At 41.1% G+C, this 24,354-nt stretch overlaps 1 protein-coding gene across 2 annotated transcripts; it reads left to right on the top strand.

Annotated features, from left to right (window-relative positions):
- The first annotated feature begins 2,004 nt into the window (after positions 1–2,004).
- Positions 2,005–23,877, top strand: LOC8039983. Of its 2 annotated transcripts, XM_029978301.3 has the most exons (4): positions 2,005–2,162; positions 7,197–7,256; positions 21,050–21,085; positions 23,558–23,877. In XM_029978301.3, the coding sequence occupies exons 1-4, from the start codon at positions 2,084–2,086 to the stop codon at positions 23,725–23,727; spliced, it is 345 nt and encodes a 114-aa protein (XP_029834161.2). In that variant the 5' UTR covers positions 2,005–2,083; the 3' UTR covers positions 23,728–23,877. The 2 variants fall into 2 exon arrangements, with proteins under 2 accessions (XP_029834161.2, XP_042144494.1); XM_042288560.1 differs by lacking the exon at positions 7,197–7,256 and having other exon boundaries at positions 2,046–2,162; positions 23,558–23,814.
- Positions 23,878–24,354: the final 477 nt, after the last annotated feature.

Genomic DNA, 24,354 nt, shown 5'->3' with positions numbered 1-24,354 from the left:
GTTCGCGTAGTGGTGTACTCTCGCCGAATGATGAAGTTGGATCAAAATAAACAATCTGTAGCGTTTTTAGGCACGCACCATGTGCGGGGACGTTGTAACAAGCATCTAGAGGCTCTTCTGCAAGGTACTCTTTAGTCATAGGGGGAAATTGACGCTCATTACCTAAATAGTTCATTTGCGTTTATACGGTACAGTTCCTGTTTGTGAACGAAAAAAGTACATTCGATGTAATGCCGAAAGACGGGACATGTTCTGTTTGTCTTTTCTCCGTAGAATGACTTTTTTAATGGTGTAACGAAGCCTAAAATTTTATTCGACAAAACATACAACAGGCTGTTCTGAGTGTAAGAGGAGGTAAGAGGAAAAAGAAAATACAGAAACAAAATAGCCCACACAAATAAATCGCATCCAAATAAACTGCCTTTCTGTGGTGCTTCGCTGCAGTGCACACACGGAGTGTACACTGCCCTTAACCAGAGGCGATCACACACTTTACAGACCTGGCCGAATTAATCTTGGACGAAGTGCTCCTCGAAGTACCTGTTGGGCAAGGCAAACCGCCGCAAATCGATGGCCTGCTTCTTGTAGTTGCGTGTTCTTGAAGCATTTCGTTCCCGCACTCGGCCTTCGATCGTAGCAGGAGGAGCCCACTTTGTTTCTCTATCCCTAGCCAAACACTGGTCTCTCTTTTTCGGTGTCTCGTTGGCACGACGAACACACTAAGCTTCGGCGCTCTGCCGATTCTGTTCAGCGATGTCCTCTTAAATCCAGTTCTGTCTAACTTGTCTAACTTGTGTGACAACGAAGAGCCAACCGCGACACGCGCGTATCCAACGGGACAACTGCGTACAACGTGATCCGTGTCCAATATGGCACACACGCGGTGCGACCCACGAACCGCGCATGCGCGTGATAAAAAGAGGAGGAGGCGCAATGGAGGATAGGAGGCGAAATCGTTTCGTGTTACAGATGCGCATTTCCCGGGGGGAGGGGGGAGAGGGGGGTGACCAAAAGAAAGTATCTCGTATTTAGAAAACGAGTAATAAGACAAGCAAACTGCTACATACAAATATTGTTTGCTTGTTTTATCACTTACTTATCAATTAGTTATCACTTGACAGAGAACTCTAAATGCATAGATGCATTTAAAGTTGTCTTCCTTGACTTCGTTTTCCAGCTCCCTCCCATTACGGAAATCCGGAGACGAAGGACACTCAGAAAGAAAAAACGCAATACGATGCTGTGTTTGTCATTTCTACATGTTTGTCTCGGGGTGCGCGATATTATCATGGATCACCTACTCGCCTCAGTGTGGGTTGAATTTTATCTTCTCCTTGGTGTGGGCGTTGGAAACATGTTGAATGACCCAACGTTAATAGCGATTCTAAGGACGCCCGAGAATAGAAGCTGCTCCAACGTCGTTGTTAGCACTCAACTGAGTCTATTTCGGGGATGATCCCCAAGTAACTATATCGTGCTTGCAATGGGCACTTGCGAAATCATAGCTCCGTCAGCTCTCGCACTTACTGTAATTAAGTAAACACAAAAAACAGGCACTTGAGGGATGTACGCGACCTCTTCTCCCAACAGCATTGACCACGAGATCTTCCGCCGTGTGAACAGTCGTGCCGTAAGATGGAGTCCCTCCCCTTACTGCCCCTTGTGGCCCTCATCAGCGGAGTACGCATTTGTCCGACGCGACATCCATAGTTTCTTGTACGTTGATTCTAATCTCATTATTCTAATACACAGGCCCGCCGCTCTTGTTTGCTCTCGTCCGCATAAAGCCCCGTCTCATCAGCTAAAAATATCATATTTTCCGCTCCGACAGAGAAGCTTGCGTGATACATGTGGACCTAGTTGCATGGGTCTATAGCAAAGTGAGGAGGTCTTTCAACTATCGAGATGCATTTTTGATGTGGTTTTATGTCTATTCTTTCTTGTTTTTATTTCTTCTTATCGCTGCACAATAATGGTAATTGATTAGATGACAAAGAAACTGGTCGTCTACTTAAGGGACAGCGCGGCCCGACCTGTCCAGCATTCGCTCGGGGGAAACCGATCCAAGCAAAAGTGTAACATTATGTGCTTCAAACCTGCGATGCCTTTTCTTCTCATCATGCTAGCCCTCTTGGTAGCATGCACGCAGTGCGCTGCATTTGGTGAGTACAGAAATCGTTTTTGTTTTAAATCGCGACGTAAGAAACATTGTTGAGCGTGTCAATAGAAGAACAGACCACTGTTTATGTTCCTGATGTGACTGATACAGACCAGACAATTCAAGGCTGTTTCACGAGGAAACTATCGGCCACCTGCAAATGTATTGAAGAGTTGTCCTATGTAGAGGTTAGGTCGAATCACCAATCAATCTACGTCTGAGCCCGTCAAAGGAACCAGAGACGCCTGTGCTCGAATAGCCCGTCCTAGAACTTGATCTGTGGAGAGCGCCGAGAAACTGAAGGAGAGGAGGAGACGAAAGTTTGCGGGGACCTCAGAACGCCGAGCACTGAATCGAATGATTAGTGGGTAGGCATAAAGCCTGCCTTCGTCTCTATCGCACTCGTCCAACGCCTTCGAATGTGAAAGCCAAACACTGGACGCCGACGTTCCGGGTTCGGAAGCGTTCGACGAGTGCAGCGGAGACAAACGCTGCTAGCTTTAGGCCTACTCACTAATCATCCCAAACAGACTTTGGCATTCTGACGTCGCCGCACGCTCTTGTCTCTTATTTTCCCCTATACTTTCTCGTCGCATAGAACGGGAGATGTGGTGTAAAAAGTGACTAAATAGAAGTTTTTTTTGTTAGGTCTTTTCAATGTACATCCTGTCTGAGCTATGAAGTTTTCTTAAGTGTTTCAGGACCGGTAGTATCCTACAAATTCTTTGAGATATTGGTTGCAAATGAGCACAATCAAAGCACATCATTATCTCGTTTCGCAAACCGTTGCTCAACAGAGTCCAGAAACCTAGCTCAATTGAAAAACGTACTGGTACTACTTATTATTATGCTCTGTGTCGTTCCTTAGTTTATCGAACAGTGAGTGTCTCTCCGTTCAGGCCATTGTCGGGTTTGGGCCATGCGAAGTAAACGCTGTCTTCCATGCAAAGCTATCCAACCATACTCCAGCCACTTCGACACCGGACTGCTCTGAAGCTCGCAGAGGGATAGAATCGTTCAACCTGGCCACGCGTAATTTTTAGATTAGCCAGATCCCTAATATCCCTTTAAGTACAAAAGCGAGCTGGCAAGAACAAGGCCGTCTAAAGTTATAATAATGAAAATTGTTTGCAACGTTGATATTTCGGTGCGGCATGCATTAGGGTTCAGATACCAACGGATCGGGAGCAAGGCCATCGGTGTTTCCCCTAGGGGTGATGCAAGATCACAGTCGAAGATAAAGGAATCGAAATTTCAGTGATAAAAGTGCTTCGCCATCTTTTAATTATAGAAACTGACTTTTTAAACCTATTCTTGTGCAAGCTACTAATATAAACGAACGAAATATATATAAAATTACTGCCTCCAAAGGAATTCGATTAGATTACTTACTTGACTCCACAACTAAGTGAACATCAATTCAAGACGTAACAATTACTCTCCCCATTACTTCCCGAAGCCAGATAATTATTATTTGTTTGGTGGGTCTATGATTCAGAGCAAGGATTTAAAATTCTAATAGCGCAAGAAGATAGCTTTTGTTGGTGCTCCCGCTGCACACATCGATAAGCTCGTGCGAGTAGTTACAACATTCATCACTTCCTTTCTAGCCACGTTTTTATTGTTCTTTGTTTTTTTTTTTTTGTTTGCAAGTTGGTGTAAATAAATATATGCTGGCACAACAACAACAAAACAAGACGTATGAAAGAGATAAGACGTTCCTCTATTTTTTCTAGGTATGCTACAGAGCAGCGTATTAATTATTGCATTCTTAGTTTGAGCTGTGTCATTTCGTCTACAGATTGCCGTTAGAACTGTTTTGCAGAACTAGACAGCAGTGTTGAGTGCCACAGTGCCTGAAAAGTACGATATAACTTTTTTTCGTGTCTTTATAACCAACGAAAATCGTGATTATTTGAATTAGGCCTGCCTCCTCCAAATATATACTCAACGCGACTTTTCGGAAAAGTCCATTTTTTTTGGCCAAAAGTCGCACCATGTCCCTTTATCGAGGAGGCGGGTATGCTGTACTACATGCCTTTTACTCTTATTCTCAGCTGAGACGTGTTAATACATTCTACCCCCTCCCCCCAAAAACCACCACAACAACAACAACCACAAAACATTACACTTTTAATGTAGAAAAAGAATTGCACCCCCCAAAAAACGAAAGTTATAATTCTTTATGCAGTAAATTCTACATCTCGAAGTGTCAATATTTCTCACCAAGGGACAAAAGTAGCAGGTTAGGGGTCACCACTTCTTTAGAGTTTGTAGAGATGTATCTTGTGTCTACACAACTGGACGGGGTTATGCAGTAAGGCCGTGTAATCTCTTGAAACGTTTAGAAAAATTCCGGACTGGGCGCCGGGGGGCGGGGGGGGGGGGGGGGGAGGCTACACTTTCAATAGAATTCGCTGGTGAAGTGACGTGTATCATTGTATTATTGTACCACTCAAGAGAGAAAGTGGGTGTCTCAAGCATCATATTTGCGAGGGAATCCCTTCTTACGTTGCCTAAAATACCAGTGTGTCAGTTTCCACTGAAGGTCAAGTTGCCGTCCCGACCTCTGAGCGAATCTTGTAGCAATTATCCTCGTGGCAACCAGTGTGACAGTTTTCTTCCTAGTCATGAAGGATATGTCGAACCGTCTCTTTCTCGCTTTTCCGTTCATATTGAAAAAGTTTTAATGCTATTCATATGGCTAGAAATTCCTCTACCCTTAAAATCGTAGCAAAAGTTAGACATTTGCTACACACGTATATTAACAGCAGGTTGGCATATGCTATGGTTGCTATTCCTTTCAACTGGCCCTACCCAGAGGTCTACATAAATACCAAGGCGCCCTTAAACGAGTAGAACAGCAGTTTTAGAAACACGTATACCATTTTTTGCATGTGGGGGAGGCTTTAAGTGATATTTAGTGAGAGCATCGGGTTGCGACTCGATAGATGGGAGGGATATCACCAGGTGATCCGAAGAGGATTTGAAAGAAGCTGGCTTGATATTCAAATCAAGAGCCATGTCGCGGCCAAGCATGTGCGAAAGTAAGATTTTCGCGAAGGATGCGCTACGAATTTGCTCAAGATGTCGCAAAGCGTGCTCATTGGGTTGAATTTGACCTCGTTTCCTACTGGCGCCCAATTTCATTCTTATTGGACAAGTCACGTATACCTAGATAACAGAAACAATAAAACATTGAGGGGACGAAACACATACGAGTGAAAGAATCTACTCTTTTGTGTTTCGTCCCCTATTTGTTTTATTCTTTTTGTTATCTCGAACACTTGACGAACACTCTCGTTACGATTATATGCGTACATCTCATTTGTTGATATTCATTAAGCGTTGGAATTTTAGGGGAGGGAAGGAGCTGAACTAGAACCCGTGTACTTACTGAAATTGCTTTCTTCTCATTCTACAGACTTGAACTAGGGTCACTAAATCACTTGTCGCCCCAAATTTATCCTCTACTTTTCGCAAACAGGTCCCGTCTAAGAGACGTGACATTTCAATTTCTCTTTATGAAAAGTTTGTCAACAGGTGAAGCATCCTCATTTTATTATGCAATCCTCATTTTGCTCTAAAATCTAGCAATGCCTTCTTCAGCAGGTGGAGCATGTTGAGTCAATTTCTCGCGTGGTACAGTTTCTGTAAGTTGTGACGTAATCCCATGGCTATTCATGATTGCGGTCGTGTTGAGCTTCAGGCAGGCACGTAGCCATAATTTTGTTTGGGGGGGGGGGGGGGGGGGAGGGGGGCACGCCCATGACAAAATGCTGTATGAGGGGGAGAGGGGACAGGAGGCCCCATCAAAATGGAAGATTTCGGGGGGGGGGGGGGGAGGGGGGGGAGCCCGGGCTCCATGGGCCCCCCCCCCCTGTCTACGTGCCGGGGTTTAGGACAGTTTTGCTATTAGACTATATAGTATACATAAAAATTAAGGGTTATGTCGAAAGACCATGACTCGACATTGAGTCGAGTCATGGTCTTCCAAACCGTCGACAAAGTGAGGAGTAACGGAAAAAAAAATCGAACAGCCAATGAAATGTCGCTTGCGTACACGATAGCCTCAAGGATAGGGAGTTTTGTAATAGGGGCCCCTAACGGGGGGGCTTTGAACCACACAAGCAGTGTGACGCCACTAGCTGCTTGGGTAATCCAACGGGCTGGGGCCCCCTATTTTGAGACTCTCTAATGGCTCAACTTTTGTTCCGTTAGATAGCTCTCGAGGTCTTGAGCCACACGCTTGACTGGGCTTTTTCATATCGACCGCCACTGTACCTGTTGTTGCTTATACAAGGGTCGTTCGAAGTTGACGGGGCTTTTGTTCGCAAGAAACCACTGAACAAGCGCAGCATGATAAAAGTTTCAATTGAGATCATCGTAATCCTTCTTGAATATTTTTTTTTCCCAAAATGAGGGATTGGACGCATGTGTAGCATTTCTAGCTATTATTGAAGCCAGTAATATGTCTGAAGCTGTGGAGCCGCGGTGCATCATGAACTTGTTGGTGAAAGACTAAGCTAAACCAGCTAAAATTTTGAAAAAGTTGCAAGCAGAGTATGGGAACAAACGGCACCACAGACGAGAGTTTACGAATAATGTCACTAGTTTGGCGAAGAACAACCGCCGCGGTGACAAATGCAAGGGCACGGATACGTTCGTCCCAAAGCACTCACGCAGCTCAGTTCTTCTATGCCAGTGGAAACGGGTGGCCTTCAAAAGCATTGCAACGGCGACTGAACACTCACGGGGAATACTTCTAAAAGCTGGCATGTCGTGCTTGTCAAATTTTGTTTTTGATCGGTCGGAATAGAAGTAGCGGTCAACCTTGTATACCATTGTAACTTTGTTTAAAAAAATATATATATTTTTTTTAATTTTGAGTTTTTATGACATTATTTTTTACGACTTCCTATAAGTTGTGCCGTACTACCTCTATTATTATTACTCGTTTTAGTTGCGTTTCATTTGCGCTAATACGCTCGAAGGTTATCCTAATCAGTAACAAGATATTTTTTTTTCTAAAATGCAGGTGATTCGATGGAGGAAGGCTTGCGAGACAAGAAAATATTCACAATACTTCGGCGAAACAGTAAGTCTGCCTCGCCAATGTATGTTAGCCAAACTCATTACACTAAACATTTACGCCCAAGACTCACAGAAACGAAGAAGTCACCGCGAGGATGCTCAAATGTTAACATGTCAGATTGGCTGATCATGGCACACATTCCTAACTCTAAATTATAAAAAAATAGTCGCCGAAATCTCACTAAGGGTGACAATGGATATGGTTATATCTATTGCTGAAGGCACTTGAAGTTTCTCTTGATTTACAGTATGTTATAAAACAACCATGTTTCAGGCCTAATAACATTGTTACTAATGACAGCTCACAAAAGCTTGAAAATAGATTTATGTAAAATCAAATTTACACCAATACCTAAAAGCACGGACAAACTCAGAACCAAATTAAGTGTATTTTTGCTTCTGTAAGTCGGCAGTTCGCGAGTTTCAGTCACTTTGTAGCAGCGTCATGTTGCTTAAACGGCTGCCCTTTTGCCCACACCGCCTATTTCTGACTTTTGCATCACGTGACCACGAAATACTGCTCACCGCTACAAATTTTTGTTTTGAATTATTGTTAGTTGGATAACTTATGAAGCAATTTCTTATTTTACTGTGCGTGCACAGAAATGTACTTTACTTCATTTTTTTTCCCGAAATTTTATTTTCTGCCTTTTCTTGTCAGGAACTTTTTGTATATTTTCATCTTCCTTGTTCTAGTTGGTCCAACTTAAAACTCATTTTGTGCCTAAGTAGTCGACGGATAAGCATGCTTGAGTAAATCACTTCGGAAAAGTAATTTAATTAGGATTACGACAGCTTTGCTTCTAAAGTTACAACAAATTACAACAAGGATTACTAGCGCACAAAAATGCATCTGTTACAATTATATACTATCTCAAGAAAGTAATGCCATTAATTCGCAATTACTTTCCATTTGTAGCTAATCAACTTTAATAATGTTGAGATGATTGCTTGTTTTCGTACTAAAATATATTCGTAAATTTCTTGTCTGAACGCTTAGGATTCATTGCACGGCATATTACGTTTTCCACTTTCTGTATCTTTGTTTTATCTACCTTATTAACGACACGACACGGGAGCTGAGTTATGAGCGGACAGGAGGTAGCGTATGTGTTATTATTTCGCGATACCAGAGAGTTAGTGTTCTTTTCATCACGGTGGTTCAAAGTAAAAGTGATATACCAGTGTTTGTAGGCACTGAAATGATCTAACGGACTCTCGAACTCTTCGCTATTCTGTAAATTAGCGACGTGAATCAAGATGACATATTTAATGTGCACACGATGATCGTACATCTCTGCCATCTTCCGTACTCCTCTGCGACCACCCACCCTGGCTTTGACAGTTGCACAGCTGTGCAACCACGATCGGCACCCCGGCGCACTTGGCACTCTCAAAGCCCTACGAGTTGGCAGAATGAATTTTGGGCCGTATTCTCACCCGTCGGTGACTGCAAAGCGAAGCTCCAGCATGACAAAATCATTAAAAAAACGTTGTAACCGTTGAACATTTTGTAATTACTGCGATTAAAACTACTTTAAATCATCAATTACAGTCAGACAAAATTATTACGCTAAAAACAAATTACTGAAAAAGTGATTGAATCACAGTAACTTGATGTAATTGAATTGTTACCGAAGTATGTGTACAGAACTATGCGTACAACTGGAGATGAAGCATTGTTTGTTTTGTGGCTAAGTGTATATCTACAAAATTTCTCCTCAGATTGATCTAAGCCGAAGACAACACCAGCTTCCGAGTCTTATGCAATAGGTGCTCTAGGACGTCTCTGTAGATATCATACCTGAATCTGTCTTAGAATAGGAGACAGCTAAGTTTCTCTGGGGGATAATTTAACGTTTCTTTGTTGTCTGCAACCTAATTTCAACTATCGGAGTACGCATATATTTACAAAATTGCTGAGCCAAGATTTTTTTTTTTAAGTTCTATCGGTCTAAAAATAAAGCTGCGTGTAGTAAAGATGTTTTCGTTAAAATGTCCCCCTTCCAGCTTTACCTTTCAATTTATATAAAAAATCTCATCTCGAATCGTGCAAAAAAAAAAAAAAAAAAATTAAAAATGATGGGTTTTAAAAGATTTCTGGAAAAAGGTATATGTTGATGGAAAATGTGTGACTAGACCAAAACTGCATATTAGAACTGCGGAAAAGTTGATGTCTTCTGGATTTTCGGGCTTTGAAATGGCGGAAGGTGGGTCTTGATTGCGATTTTTGGATGTTTCGCGAGTGATACACAACACATAGGAGTTTCGCGACGTTTAGATTGTTTTTCATTTTCACAAAAATAATAACATATTTTACTGCTTTTTCACTTTATATAGAAGGGTTAGGTTCTCTAGAAGTGCGATTTTTTATTTTATTTCATTGTATTTTATTTTGTGAAATATGTTTTTTTTAATCCTCTACCTTTGAATATAATGCGCCACGTGTACATTGGCCTAGCTTTTGATGTACAATTCTTGAAGGTTTAAGGGGGGACACTACCTTGAATTGCACTTTTTTTCAAAAGTATTCATATTCAGAACTGCAGAGTTTTGGCATGTATGGATAACAAGGAACACTCTCACTAAGTCTTGTCAATGTGCACTGACAAAAAATGTCAAAAATAATTATCCTTTGTATGTTGGTGAGGTGTGCTGCACTGCGTAGCACTCGTCATCCACAAGTAAAAATAACTGAAATCAATATCAGTATATCAGAAGAAGTTTGAAGAAGACATGACGTACACTGCTGAAAAGAATTTCTGTCATTTAACATGCAAAAAGAAAATTTTAAAATGTTATCTTGAAACTTCAAGGGCATTTATCTCAGCTTCACTTTTTAGTGTCAAATATCAGTTCAGGGAAGCTATCATTTCATAATCAAATTATGCGTGCAGATATATTTTGGTTTCTCTATATCGAAAATTTCTGGAGAACACGACTGTGAACTTACTTTCTGCATTTTTATGCTCTTTTGTTATGAAAAGCTTATATTTCTTTTAATCAAATGTACACCAAAAAATTTTTTTTTCCATTTTTTTTGTAAATAAATTTTACAATTTTTGAAATTTCTTTTCATAGTCGTCTGAAGCAAGTATTCTGCTGTATGTTTGAGCAAAAAAACTGGCCATTTTCATTACCCCTTCTAAACGATAGCTTTCCTCAGCAGATACACTTTTTTATTATGAAATTTTATGTAACTCATCGTGGGATAAATCTATAGGGTTGAAAATTTCCACGGCATCCTTGTCCAGTGCTATGAGTACACGCTACAAATTTCATGCAAATAAGACAAACGGTTCAAAGATAGCCTTCCTGAGTAGTGTTCCCCCTCAAAAACATATCAAATTAACGCGTGTATCTAAGCCTATTTTATTGTATTATTGTTAATTGCAATATGGTTTCTATAGAAGAAACTAAACTGCAAACTTGAGAAGAAAAGTTAGAATTACGAACTTGAGTGTCATTTAATATTATTCAATTTTTTTCATTTTTTTCTATGAAAAACTTATACGGTTCTGCCATCTTAAGCAGTCCGTTTCAAAAGAAGGCCTATTTTTCATAGATTCTAAAATGAGAAGATATGAGAAACTTCCAAATCTTTTACGAAATTATTATATATTTATATATATAATTCAATAGCAAACGAAGAGGATTAAGACGTCGCCCCGGAGAGGCGAAGGTTGTGGGTTCGATCCCCGCTCCTAGCCCAATTTTTCGTTAGCCCTTTTCCTTTCCCCTAACTTTGATGTAATACATTTAATAATCACTCTCTCCCCTTTTTGTTTACAATATTACTATGGCTGCACTTGTCAATCTTCCCTCATTCCCAACCAGTGGTGTAGCCAGGAAATGTTTTCAGGGGGTGTTTTTCATTGCTCAGACCTCCCAAAATGCAACCAAAGGAAAACAAAAGAGGAAAATAAATTGCAGAAACACAATTTTAGTTACTATTTTCCTGTTTATTAGAAGACAAAAATTCAAACTTTTTTGCCAGATCTCGTTCGTTCAATCTTTAAAGAGGGTAACTTTAAGGGTGAACAACGAAAACATGCAATGATAAAATATAATAATGGGCTTTGAATAAAAACTTTAGACAGGCCCACAAAATATTCCGGTGCATACACTTTTCTGTGGAATACTCGGGTATCCAATGACTAAAAAAAACTACGGAAGAGTGCCAGAGAATAGTGAAGTTTAGAATACGATTGAACATAAAAACTGCAATGCACACTGGGGAGATGAGCAAGTGAAACGTCACACTCATTGTTCCTTATCGGATCACATTTTTGAGAAATGATCGTGCTAGGGTCATGCTTTGGGTTCTTTCCGTTCTTCGATGTCATTTTACGAGAAAGTGGCCGAGAAAAGTACCAGTTTCTATCATTTTGTGGGTTCTAAACATTTAGTGGAAGCCGCCGTCGGTCGATAGAAAAAAGCGAGAGGTCCTTTTTGGGGCTGAATTGGATGTTCCGGTGAATGTTCAGAAGCGCAAGCCCTATCAAGCGTTCCTGGGACGTTGAAGCTCTGAGGTATGACTTGAGTCTTTGGAGTCTCGAGAACGAACGTTCCGTTTCAGCGGTGCTAATGGTCACGGTCGCCAGGATTTGCAGCAGGCAGTTTACATTAGGATGCAAAGCCTCCGGGTAAAGGCAAGTTGCCTGTACCGTTGAGACGCCCTAAGCGGTGCGGTCCTTCCACATCTGTGTCCAAACCAGAATTTCCCCAGGCAGTTTATATTACGAAACGAATGCTCCGCACAGGCTGGAGATTTGCTTGAAGTCGAGGCTTGCGAAATAGGAACCGACGTCTTTGGCTTCTACATCGCTCTCGCCTATAGGCGAGAGCAATGTAGTAGCCAAAGACGTCCTCCCTATAGTAGCCAAAGCATAGTAGCCAAAGCATCGTCCTCCCTATAGGGAGGACGATGCTGCCAGACGTGAATGTGCCTTGCTTGAAGTTGTAGGTCAATAATCATTCTTGAAAAAAGTGTCAAGCGAGACCTTGGCTATTAAACTCATTACTTTCACGACTCACGTGCTGAACAGAAGATTATAAACATTACCCACCGCAGCAATTAAAGAAGTCAACTAGGTAAGCACTGTACGCTTTCAAACCAAGTGACAATGAGCATTCCAAAGTTGATTCCACGTTGCATATACAGCCACTTTTTCTCTCTGCCTTTTTTTAAAGATTTTATTAAGGCTTTTCTTTAGATTTTGGTTGGTGTAAAACTGAAAATGAAGGAGTGCAGGCTAGTAAACTCTAAATAAAGGGGAAGACGGGACGAAAACAAGAAAAAAAAAACGCTAAGCTGTTTGTCATCTCGTCGTACCGTTTTCATTGTAGGGCCTCTGCCCTGAAATTGTCGTGGAGTCCTTGCGAGATAAAGGGTAGGGGGACTTTAGTCAAGCCGCCTGCATTCTCCAAGGCGAGGCCAGAGTCCTTCGAGGTCAGGTTTTCGCGGCTTTTGTGACGTCGGGAGCTTAGCCTTTCGCATCTGCGAGCCTGAAGAAAGGCTTCGGTTACACGGCCGAGTTTGGCGAAAGCTCTTGGGAGAGCCGGAGCCGAACTTTGTTTTTTCACGCTGACCACGGACAGTGTCGTCATCTTCGTTTTGCTTTGGAATGTTGTGGGCCCGGCCCCTCGCCGTAGTAGGCTGTCGAACTGAAAAAAAAACACATAGTATTTTTATTTCCTTGACATAAAACAACGAAACACACACACAGACACGAAAAAAACGAAAAAAAGAAACTGACATCGCAAAGGGAAAAGGGGGAAAGAGAGGAACATTGAAATTTTGGGAGTGTTTCGACCCTTGAACCCCCCCCCCCCCCCCCCCCCGGCTACGCCACTGCTCCCAACACACACAAACACACACACACACACACACGCACATGCGCAGGCGCACGCGCACGCACACGCGCACGCACACGCGCACACACACATCTATATATATATATATATATATATATATATATATATATATATATATATATATACATATATCCATGCTTGAAGCATTACCATGGTGTTTATGATATTGAACTTATATACTATTTAGTAAAAATAATGCGGGACTGGTATATTACGATAATTGAAAAATAGTTCATGCACATGCCCAGTTTACGTATAAAATTTAAAAATTCAAAACTGTTCTTCAAACATATTTATTGAAGTGTTCCTTTTTTTATTTAAGAGGTGCAAAAATTAAGCTTCACAAACCATTTTGTCACAGAATAAAACAAATGGGGCGAGATAAATTATTTAGAAAAGCCCAGCGGGCCGAGTGCGAAAATTCACTTCTTTCGTGTAGCCGCATTTTCACGTATACTGGCGAGAAGCTAGGTTGGTTCAAACATCCTTTCCTTTCTTGTCATTTGAGGCATTAGTAAAGATTACAGATAAACGGGAAAATATATAACATTACATAGCATCTCTAGAATTATACGCTCACAGTAACACTTATGGCGATAAATTAAAAAAAAAAAAGATTTTAAGTGAGGTTAACATTACTCTTGAGGATCCGGAATTCTTTCATCACAACCCTGACAGACCGTTTCTATTTTGAGCCTTCATCCACTAGCGGTAGGATTAAGTGTTTTTCATGGGACTCACAGAATTCCATACTTTTGCTTCGTCTCACGGAATTTGGTGAGGCGTGCTGCTTCACTTCGGAGGAATGCAATTCTAGACACTTTCAGGACCACTACACGTACAAAATCATCAGCACTTCCAATGGTTTTGAGTTCTGACGACCTTAGGTTGTGCAAAAAGGTTTGGTATTTGAAAACTCGCTCCACGCCATCACATGCACTTATGCCGTGCCCCGTAGCTGTTCTTGTCGGTTTTTGTCGCTTCGCCATATCGTACAGTGGAAACATTTCTGAAATGACTAGCCACCCTGCCGGAGATGGGGTCACGTTTTGTAAATATCCGAATATTTTCTTCCAGTCACTTTTCAACCGCGCGCAGAGCGAACAGCGCGTGTGGTGTATAGTGCACGATGTCATCGCTGACGACTCGCAAGCTACAAGAGAGCGCAGATTTTGCGCTCTCTTGTAGAGCAAAATTTTTCGAATTCAGATTTGCAGTTTTGTCCTAGTCAAACATTTTACACCAACACATATATTTACAGCGGAGCTTTTAAAGGGATGCTGACCCGAAATCTGGATTACAGAAAGCACGGCGGCAAAAGCGTGCAACGGGATGCTACAAACATAAAAACATCACTCATACAACAATATCTCGAACGGATATATCGTTGACAGATATATTCATGTCTTGTTTCTTCGAGAAGAGTCGAGAAGGAGAGGGAACGGCCTCGCGTCTTCTCCGGAAACAAGATATCTTGACGTCACGCGCCTCGTCGGCCTTGTTCAATCTCGTTCTTTTTTTTTTTTTTCAAAAATACCGTCACCGATTCGAGATATCGCCTTACGAGTAGTGCTTTAGGGACTGTAGTGTCCCGCCTTCAGCTCCTGCATTGTTTTCTGACATCCAAATTTCGGTTCACCATCCCTTCAAGGGCTAATTTCCCCAGAATCGTGTCCACCGGATTAAAAAGGATGACACCAAACTCTGAACAGCTACCGCTATCTATGAGCGACGGTAGCAGCCAGACAACTGGTTGCCGCCGTCGCTCATAGATGGCGGCAACCTTTCTTTGAAGGAAGAAGAGCGGGAACGGAACGAGCGGTGATGTATGCAGCAGCGCGAATGATTCCGCAACCGCCGCGAGGCCGTTATCGCCTAAAGTTCCACTGCGTCCAGCACTTCAAATTCTCTTCCGAAAGAAGAGCATGATCGCTCGTCTGGAAAGCGACCGCCGAGAACAAAAGCTACAGCTCCGCTGCTCTTCCTTCTTCACCAGAGTTGAAAGGCTGAACGTTTTCAGAATCGCTTGAGGACCCATAACTTTTTTGGACGATTTGAAGTTAATTCAGTTTTATAAAACACTAAAGAGCATACACTTGCGAGGCATTCAGTACTGCCCCACTTATTTTGTATTTTAGTAGCTATATCCATACAGTGGACAACACGAATTAATCTACCTTGAGCTGTTTATTCGAATAAATCTGTTCGAATTAAAATTAGACATCCACTATAAATCAATATGTTGGTAGTGGTTCTTTAATCGATAGATGATCCAATTCATTTGACAAAGCTATATTCGCAGTTTTGTTTCGAGATGTGTGAAAATTTCTACAAATTCTAGTAATACAAAGACAAAAAGAAAAGATGCGATAAACTCAGTGGTTTAAAGGGGACCTGACATTCAGTGATCGAAAGCGTGGTGATGTTGGTCTTTAGATCTCTGTACATTTTTATTTCAAAAGATTAATTCTCACCTCTTTGTCACATAAAGGTATGCTACCTAGAAACGTGTTCCCTTTGAGTTTTTGTTTTATGTAGTGCATTTATAATGTTTAGTACGTTCCAGTTACCACGTGTCAGAAGTTAACAGGCTATTCGTGTGTATGTTTTAGTTTGCAACCTTTAGTTTTTCACAAGTTATTATTTTCGTAGGTCCTAGCTACGTTCTGATATTTTCTTTTGATAGTCAATCGAATGCTTTCATTTCAGCACTGAAAATATTTCCCGCCACTCATTTTTAGCTAATTAATATGGTTGCAAAACCTTACAAAAGAGCGTTAGGAACAAAAGGCGATTTATTCAATAACATTAATTTTTCTAACGTTGTTATACAGAACGCAACATACTCTGCGTTTGTTTTTAAATCCTGAGATCGCGTCTTCTAGTCTCCTAAGCATACCTTACGGCCATAGAATGGGGAGAGAACTCAGGATGCTGAAGCGGGATATTTCACTTTCTTAGTGTTTTTTTTTTAATTTTTTTATCGGGGAATAACAAAGTGATTATTGAAACTTGGACTTGCTATTTCTTTAAAGTAGTTTCATCGTTCTCTGACCACGTGCCTCGGCTTACCTAACCCTTATATCGAGGGTGAATCATTGCACTTTAATATTTGTTAGTGTGTTGGAATATTTTTTTTAATTAATTCCAAAGCCTCATTTGCAAGAAGGTTGCATAGTGAATGAACGAATATATCTATTTTTAATAAACAAGTCGGGAACTTCTTAAGCATAAGCTTTTTACTGGTTTAATTGCTGTGGACAACATTTCACAACTGTGTTCATGAATAGAGCGTTGATTTATCATGAATATGTATACAGAAGCACGTCATACATAAATGATGAGCAGTATCACAGTTCTGGATTAGTTATTTCCGTCGTCAATTCTTTTGTGAGCCTGGCTAGAAGCGCGACATGTCAGCGGAACTTATCACAGCATATACAACGACGACGATCGCTGCAGGACACTTCTGACGTTGGTCCAGGTGCAAGCCAGGGTTCTGCCATGATTAGTGCAGGTAACGTGTAAACGCTTCGATGGGCCTCACAACGTGACAAAATACTATTTTTGCCACTACGCAAAAAAAAAATTTTTTTTTGGTAGAGACGTGGAAAGACTCAAATGTACGGGGGAGAATATTAAATATTTAACGAGGAAACCAAATGTTCCCCACGTGTGTCCCAGATCGCCGACGGGAGGCGTCTGGTGGGCAGCCTTCGCCTGGTAAGTGCGGCCTAAATTTGACGAGCACCTCCCAAGAGCACGATTGCACTGCACGTCATGCCCGAACACCCAACGGCGTAGAGGAGGGGCACGGCTACCATCAGACTTCAATCTTTCATCATAAAACGATGATGTTGAAGGGGCAAGCATTTTCTACTTTCCCTGAATACTGTGTACAGCAAACCTGTCCCTGATATGCATAATTAACTACGCCCGCCATGCTTTTTCTGCAGGCACTCCCGGTTGCAAAATAATAAATTAGAGTTAAGCAAGCAGCGTTCACTCTCTACACTCTAAAAAAAGCCTGTGCGTCTACTTTCACGCATAACACTCGGAGAACCAATCAGCGCAACTTACGGAGGCAGCTCAGCGAATGACGATACAGAAACATATGTTTAGACCAAAAAACGCAGACTGAGTTGTGACGTAAAGCAATGCAAGCGTGACGTTTTGCATTGCTTAATGTCACAGCTCAGACTGCGTTTTTTGTCTAAACATATGTTTCGGCATCGTCATTCGCTGAACTGGCTCTGTAAGTTGTGCTGATTGGCTCTCCGAATGTTGTGCGGGAAAGTAGACGCACAAATTTTTTTTAGAGTTTAAACGCCCAACCAGGACGAAAAGTCATGTGATTGAGTGCCTTTCGGGAGAAGCATGGGATCCTCCTTTCCCGCTTGTTACGATGTGAAAGAATGGACGCGCGTGATGTTCCATGCCTGCACTTTCCGGAAATATAGTATCGGGGTCTACCACTAGGCAGCGCACGTACCTCAACTAGTAGGTGCCCAGTACTATTAAAACTTTCACGACTATACACGCGTGAAATACAAATACCTGAAAGTATGTTACTCCGTTACCTTAATTCAGCGTTGATAAAAATAAATCAGATAAGTAAGCATGTTAAATACGCGAGTTCTAATTATTGTAGAAGTCTTTATTAGGGTTGGATGCACCTATTTCATAGTAGAACATCCCTGCACATGTATGTACTGGAAGGTCGCACGCAATAGTTGTCATACTTTAAATGTTTTCAGTTGATTTTTATGTTTACGATGCCTGAAGGTTTGTATGCGTTTTACATAAATAAGAAGAATGCTCGCATGTATGTTTTTCTTTTTTTCAAGCATGTGATCACTTTTCTTTAATTAAACAAAAAGGGTGAGTTTGAATGTGTGAATTCAACGGAGTATTTTACTGACACTAATCCCGAACGAAAGCGCTTTTATTATAATAATTAAAATACATGCAAAAAAAAAAGGATGAAAACAAACTGTTTACTTCGAAGATTTCAGACGCACATGTTTTAGCTTCTAAATACATTATCAACAGATAAAGGTAAAAATATAATCACCAGAATCGCATGCCTCTTTTGCATGGAAGGTCTGACAAGCAGTACAGTCACTATGAAATAATATTATTATTAGTATTCAGAACATTCAAGGAGAGTGCTTCCATTACTGGAAGTCCAATAGAAACTGTATATTTTATCTTAAAATTACGCCTTTGGTGACCAGGAAGCTTTTCACAGGACAAAGGAACCCGAAGAAGAGTATTAGAATTAGTTCATGTTTTTCTTTATCCCACGGAGCTAGGAACAAAATTGAAAGCTTTTCATATCCTCAACGACCCAAGGAATACATTTGGTCAGGCGAATCGATATAAACTGCGCGATAAAGCGCCGGTAAGGTCATACGAAGTGAAAACCTAGAACTGAACTGAGACAAGACACGATAAACATGTTTATTGAGACTTCGCATTGCAGTTACTGATTTTTTTTATCTTTGTCAACCTTATTCTTCATGTTTTAATTTTGTAATATGGGTACACGCCGCAGCATATTCGTTAGAATGCCCATCGTCCGACATTTACGTTTCTTCTCCAATTTTCCTGTAACGTCTGCATGCTTATTACAAAAACAAAAAGAAAAGAACAAAGGTTAGGAGCACTATCTTTCATAGATTCCGGTATTTATTTGTTTAGCATATTGGAGAGCAGTTCAATGTGCAAATACTCTTGAAAGGAAGTTATATGGTGATCAGCGCAGATTCAATTAAATACTGTGTTACGTTTCTTAGTAAACACTGTTTTACATTGGATCACCTATCACGTCATTTTACGTCTGATGATACATTTTAGCATGCAATCCAAGTATAATGCAAAACGCAATGACGAAGCAGATAACGGGATAATAATCTCCAACTCAGCTTAGTATAAACTTGTTCCAGTCATGCTTTAAGGCGTTATAAAGAATCGAGCTTCATCAGCTTGTTCTCGTTTGCACTGCTATCAATAAGATCATAGAGTTAATATAGCGTACAATATTTATAAAAAATACCCTAACCACAGGTAAACTTTGAATCAGTTTACATAGTGAAAAGAGAATAAACACTCGACGGAAGAGAGGTGTCATATTTGGGGCAGTAAACCAATGGGAATGAATAAGATCGTTTCTTTCGGACATGCAATGGCCATAAACGCCTGTTTAATGTTTTTAGTTTGCATTTTGTGATGAATAATATTACATTTTACTTAATCATTTTATAATGCGCAAGGTACACAAATTCTTGTTTGATCTATTTTACTGTTCCCATTGATTTTGTTAAAAATATATGCTGTTTGGTATGAATAAAAATGTAACAAATGGCTGTCACAGGTACTGTAGAATGATTTATTAACTTTTCAAACGAGGGCCACTGTCCATCAGGTAATATATTCAGGACTTGTACTGTAGGAATTCATATGTCTGTCAAAAATGGTAAACTTTCGAATAAGTGAAAAGCAGGGGACAAAATAATTCCAAACATGTTAACAGGAGCAAATTGACTGAAGACTTGTAGTTTTAGATAAAAACTTTTTGCATAAAAACATCTTTAATTTACAGTAAACAATTAATGAACTTTTAGAAATTAAGTAAAATTAGTGAACCCATACAAAACTAAAATGCCAGAGAACAAAATTTTCAAATTAAACTCGGGACACCCGCAAATTCGCACCGAATTTGAGAACTGCGAGTGGAAGGAAAAATTAAACAAACCTAAGCCTGGCCGTACTTTCTTGCCTATGCCGCAGCTATGTGCTGAATAATTATGGAAAACTTTTACAATAAGAAAGAAAGAGATAGATAGAAAAAATGAAATATTGTTGTGGAGAGTTTTGAACGAGTATGCACAAATTGTTGCAACCATTTTGTGAAAAACGGGAGGCGTCATGTTATTGCTGCAATAACACATTTAAAATATTTTATTTTGAAAATAGGTAGCTATATTAATGCACGTGAAGGGGCGCGTTTAAACAAAATACCCATTTATTGCAATACTAGTAAGCAAATGAATGTTATCTCTTATTCCAAACATCAAGGTGGACTACACAGGAAGTCATTGCGCAATTCTGGTGGTCATTCTTGCTTGTTCTTGCGAGGAGAACATGTTCAGTGGCCCGAAATATATGACACAGAAGGTGCGCGCCTATCAGAAAGACCACCATAATGACAGTCAATGTAACGGTAGTGCAAGCCATGCACAGATATTTACGCCCTGCCCCTGCTTTGATACACGTGCTCTTTGACGTATCGCACATTTCGGGTCTTCATTGACCTTTGCGTTTGCGGAGTACGTGTTCAGTCCAATCTTTCACTGCATGTATTTACACCGTGAAGCGCCCTAATAAAAATTTAATATTAAACTCAATTTTTCATTTTGTATATCGAAAGGGCTGAAGAAAAACTGATTAAAACAGCTTAAATTGTTTAGGCTGTCGTACATCTAAGTAAAACACAGTGAAAATAGACGAAAAACTTAAAGTAATGAACACATAACACAGTTCATCAAAAGAGATTATCGAACAGTTAAAGCAGACGGTTGGAAACCATTGACATTTTACTATTTAGCGTTTACTAGTTACTATGGTATTTATTAATTGCTATTTACTAATTATCTCTTAAAATTTACTATTTACTATTCGTTGTGAATCTGTCCATTTAGAAACATTTTGGTTGCTATACTGATTAATAGGTGTGAGCAGTGTATGGCTGAACTTCATTAGATAATTGAAATAATAAATTTGGTTATCAACATATACTAATCACTAATAACCAAACATTTTGATTTGGACTTAAGAAAGCTTGCAGACCAGAAAATGTTCACTCTGCAATGCCAGAGTGACCTCCAGCGTGAGTTCCGCTTTTCTTTCTTTTTACAGATAGCTGCAAAATGTACGGCCATTCCTGCCTAGGAGGTAAGTAGATGTAAATCACATGGATGCACGTGCTTTTTCAGTAGCCTTCTCTCCTTTTCCGCTTAATCTGGTTTGACAACCATTATACGAGCCTTTGTTACTTTTATTTACTTCTTTATTCACCGATGTTTAGAGGTGTACAAATATCTAATATTTAAGCCTAAACCAAATTGAAATGTTAGTATTGAGCTTCGAATTGAATTATATTATTATAGACCACGAATATTTTTTTTTTACATTTCATGTTAATTAAACATATATATGTACTATACATAAATACAGGTAAACATTTTTGAAGAAAAAAACATTAAAATTAAAATAAGTTGTTTTATTGTATGAATGGAACAAAAGGTTCTGATAAGACGAGTTGGGGAAAATATTTTAAAGGATGGCGAGCAAAAGCATCGACTACCTTAGTTATTTGTATCTAGCTTGATGTTTTCTGTTCCTGCACTGTCCTTTAGCATTAGGGGTCAAACTGTAAACATAAACAAAGAGGGCTGGCTTGCAATAGTGAGAAAAATTGCCGAACCCATCGAACTGACGGGATGCTCTGACGCGCTAGCCGTTTCTCTGAGCATACCGGTGCGAGCAGTGAAGCTTCACGCGCGTGCACCCGTGCGAAACGTTGAAGCTTGAAGCCAGAGCGCTGCTGCGGAGCGGCGAGACCCAATGCGTGATTCGGGTTTTTGAGCATACTCGAAACAGACAAAAGACTGCTGAAAATTTTATCGAATAGCAAACACTATTCGGGAATCGTTCGAAGTTTCGAATATCCGCCCACCTTTACCACGTTTCAAAAGTGAATATTAGAAAAAAGAGAAACAAAAATCTGTCGAATTTATTAGATATATATTCTTACATGTTTATGCTCATACTAAGTAGGCCTTGATAAAAAAATTGGGTTGTGTGTATGTTTATACAGCCTAGAACTTGGTCTGCCTCAATGGGCGACGAGTCTCTCAGCTGTAGATGACCAATTTAGCCAGTGCAGTACAGCCGCTAGCCTGGGGCCTTTAACGTGCACCACGCAGTAGAGATACACGACCGCACGCCGGTACGATGCTCATCCAGATCGAAACGGGCAGGAGTGGTGATTGATAGGCCTCGATATTTCGTTCAAAGACTGCGTATTTTTTACTTCTAGCTATTTATCTTGGATGCTGTCAGCCTGTGTATGTGGGGCCGACGGTACCTTGGATACTGTCGGCCCCGTACAACAGAAATATAGATTTCCCATCTCCATGTAGGCATTTTCAGTGAACACCAGTCTTAAATTCAGAATGCAAAACGTGCCCAAAGCACGCGTGCAAGAAATACGGGCGAAAGGGACGTAGAAAATGAGCAAGAAGAAATAAAGGGGAAAAAAAAAATCACGAAGGCCTGGATGGAACAGCGCTGATGAACAGTCACACTCACAGGCACACAGGAAACTGCGCTGCGAGTCTGTTTCCTTCTTGTGTGCCTGTGAGTGTGACTGTTCATCCACGCTGTTCCATCCAAGCATGAAATACCAACTAGCCCAATCATCCACATTATCACGAAGGCCCACGCCGGCGGCCCATTCGGGAAAGCCGGTGGAGTAAATTTTAGCACCCTGATTGGTCTATATGAACGACCCGCTCTTTGGTGAACAGCAGACAGTGTAGATCTCACGTTCGTTGTTTTATTAGGTTAAGATGGCTCGTGACAATAAAGCAAAGCCACTTTAAAATGACGGAACGCGCGTGATCGAGCAAAGTAGCGTGAAGGCTGATTCACACACTTACGACTCTTTACGACCCAGTTCTTGTGGTCGCTTACGACGAAAGAACACACTGATACGCTGGCGCCATCTATGTGGTGGCACTAGAACTGTCTTTTACTAGAGTGGAGGTTTTTGCAGTCTTGGAGTATTTACGAAATCAAATGCGTACTATCTACAAGAAATTGTCGTTTTTGATGTCGTCAAAATGTTTGTGAAGAAAAAAAAATAATGTGCAAAGAAAAACAAATATACGGAAATTACGATTGTTCCACGACTACCCGGTAGATGACACCAGTGTGTTATGTCGTCGTAACAGATCACAAAGCGCTCCGTCGTAAGCCGCCGGAAAGGGAGGGAGGGGGGGGGGGGGGGTAGTGAAGTGGTCGGCTTGGCAGAGGTTTTGCATCCTCAGATCAAGCCCCTACCTAACCTCAACAAAGAACGGCGATATTGCGGAAGCACTGTGGAGGTTAACATATACAACGTAGTAGACACGTTAGCGCTCTCCGCCAAGTCGCATTCAGCACTAAGTAAGTCCACGAGACAGCCACACTGCCGCGAACCGGCGTTGCTTCCTAGAGGCCGATGACGTGGCGTCAATTTCTGCGAGCTGGTAGTTTGCGCTCAATACATTCTGTGCTTCCCGGTCTTCGTCAACATGATAGAGCTTGTATAAGTTCCTTTCCTTCCTGATATCTAGACTGAGCAAGTGACAATTTTCGCAGGCCACGGCAAGCGGTCCGAGGAAGGTACCGTGTCCTCTGACGTGATGCAGATGCTGAGGAAATCAGCGGCAGAGGACGACGCCGGTGCAATGCTGGCCCAGGCGAGGCTTGATAGACCCGCCCTGCTGGAGAAGACGCTTCTTCAGATTCTCCGCAACCGACTTCAGTGAACGAGAGCCGTCCACATGTGACACTCGATACCCAATTCCCTGAAAAAAAGAGACAAGTTCGGCGGTTATTTTGCCGTTTGAGGCTACATTTGTTATCAGCAAATGCTTGTGGCACCGCCCAATGAAATAATAAACGCGTTTGCATGACATGAAACAACGCTTTCTCACGTATTTTCGGCTTATTTCAACTTGGATTATGCTGCGCCACTTGCCACCATCATCACTTCATAAAAATCAGGCCCTAAGCTAACCTGTGAATATTAGAGAGTTTTAGTAGACCGTTTTCATCTTCCGCTCCGCTCTGAGGGTGCCAAACTGCGCATGCGCGGCCCGCTTCGCCGGAATGGAAAGCGGAGGTCAAAAAACACGTTTTAGTAGAGCGTTTTTCTTTAGCGTACGAGCGTTTTGAGCGGGTTCGAAAAATTTGCTTGCGTAGCCCCCCAAGTGGATGTTTATAGTACTAGTAAGACAAAAAAAACCTAAGCGTTAACACCAAGAGAGTAAACGTTTGCGTGATTGTAGAGGTAGTAAGAACGAAGGCGACAATAATAAACACAGAAGAGTAGGCACACACCCGGAGATATATTAAGCCATAAAATATAAATGCAATCTTTCCACCTTGTGTGC

The sequence above is a fragment of the Ixodes scapularis genome, unplaced genomic scaffold (genome assembly GCF_016920785.2).
Source record: "Ixodes scapularis isolate PalLabHiFi unplaced genomic scaffold, ASM1692078v2 PGA_scaffold0__279_contigs__length_252992795, whole genome shotgun sequence".
Classification (NCBI taxonomy): Eukaryota; Metazoa; Arthropoda; class Arachnida; order Ixodida; family Ixodidae; genus Ixodes; species Ixodes scapularis.
Note: the sequence above shows the minus strand (reverse complement) of the source record. Positions and strands in the feature narration are given on the sequence as shown.

Excerpts from the sequence above, each read along its gene's own strand:
- LOC8039983 (XM_029978301.3), top strand. The coding sequence starts at position 2,084 with ATGTGCTTCAAACCTGCGATGCCTTTTCTTCTCATCATGCTAGCCCTC. Across the intron at positions 2,163-7,196 it reads CACGCAGTGCGCTGCATTTG|GTGATTCGATGGAGGAAGGC; the intron begins GTGAGTACAGAA and ends TCTAAAATGCAG. Across the intron at positions 21,086-23,557 it reads CGGCCATTCCTGCCTAGGAG|GCCACGGCAAGCGGTCCGAG; the intron begins GTAAGTAGATGT and ends CAATTTTCGCAG.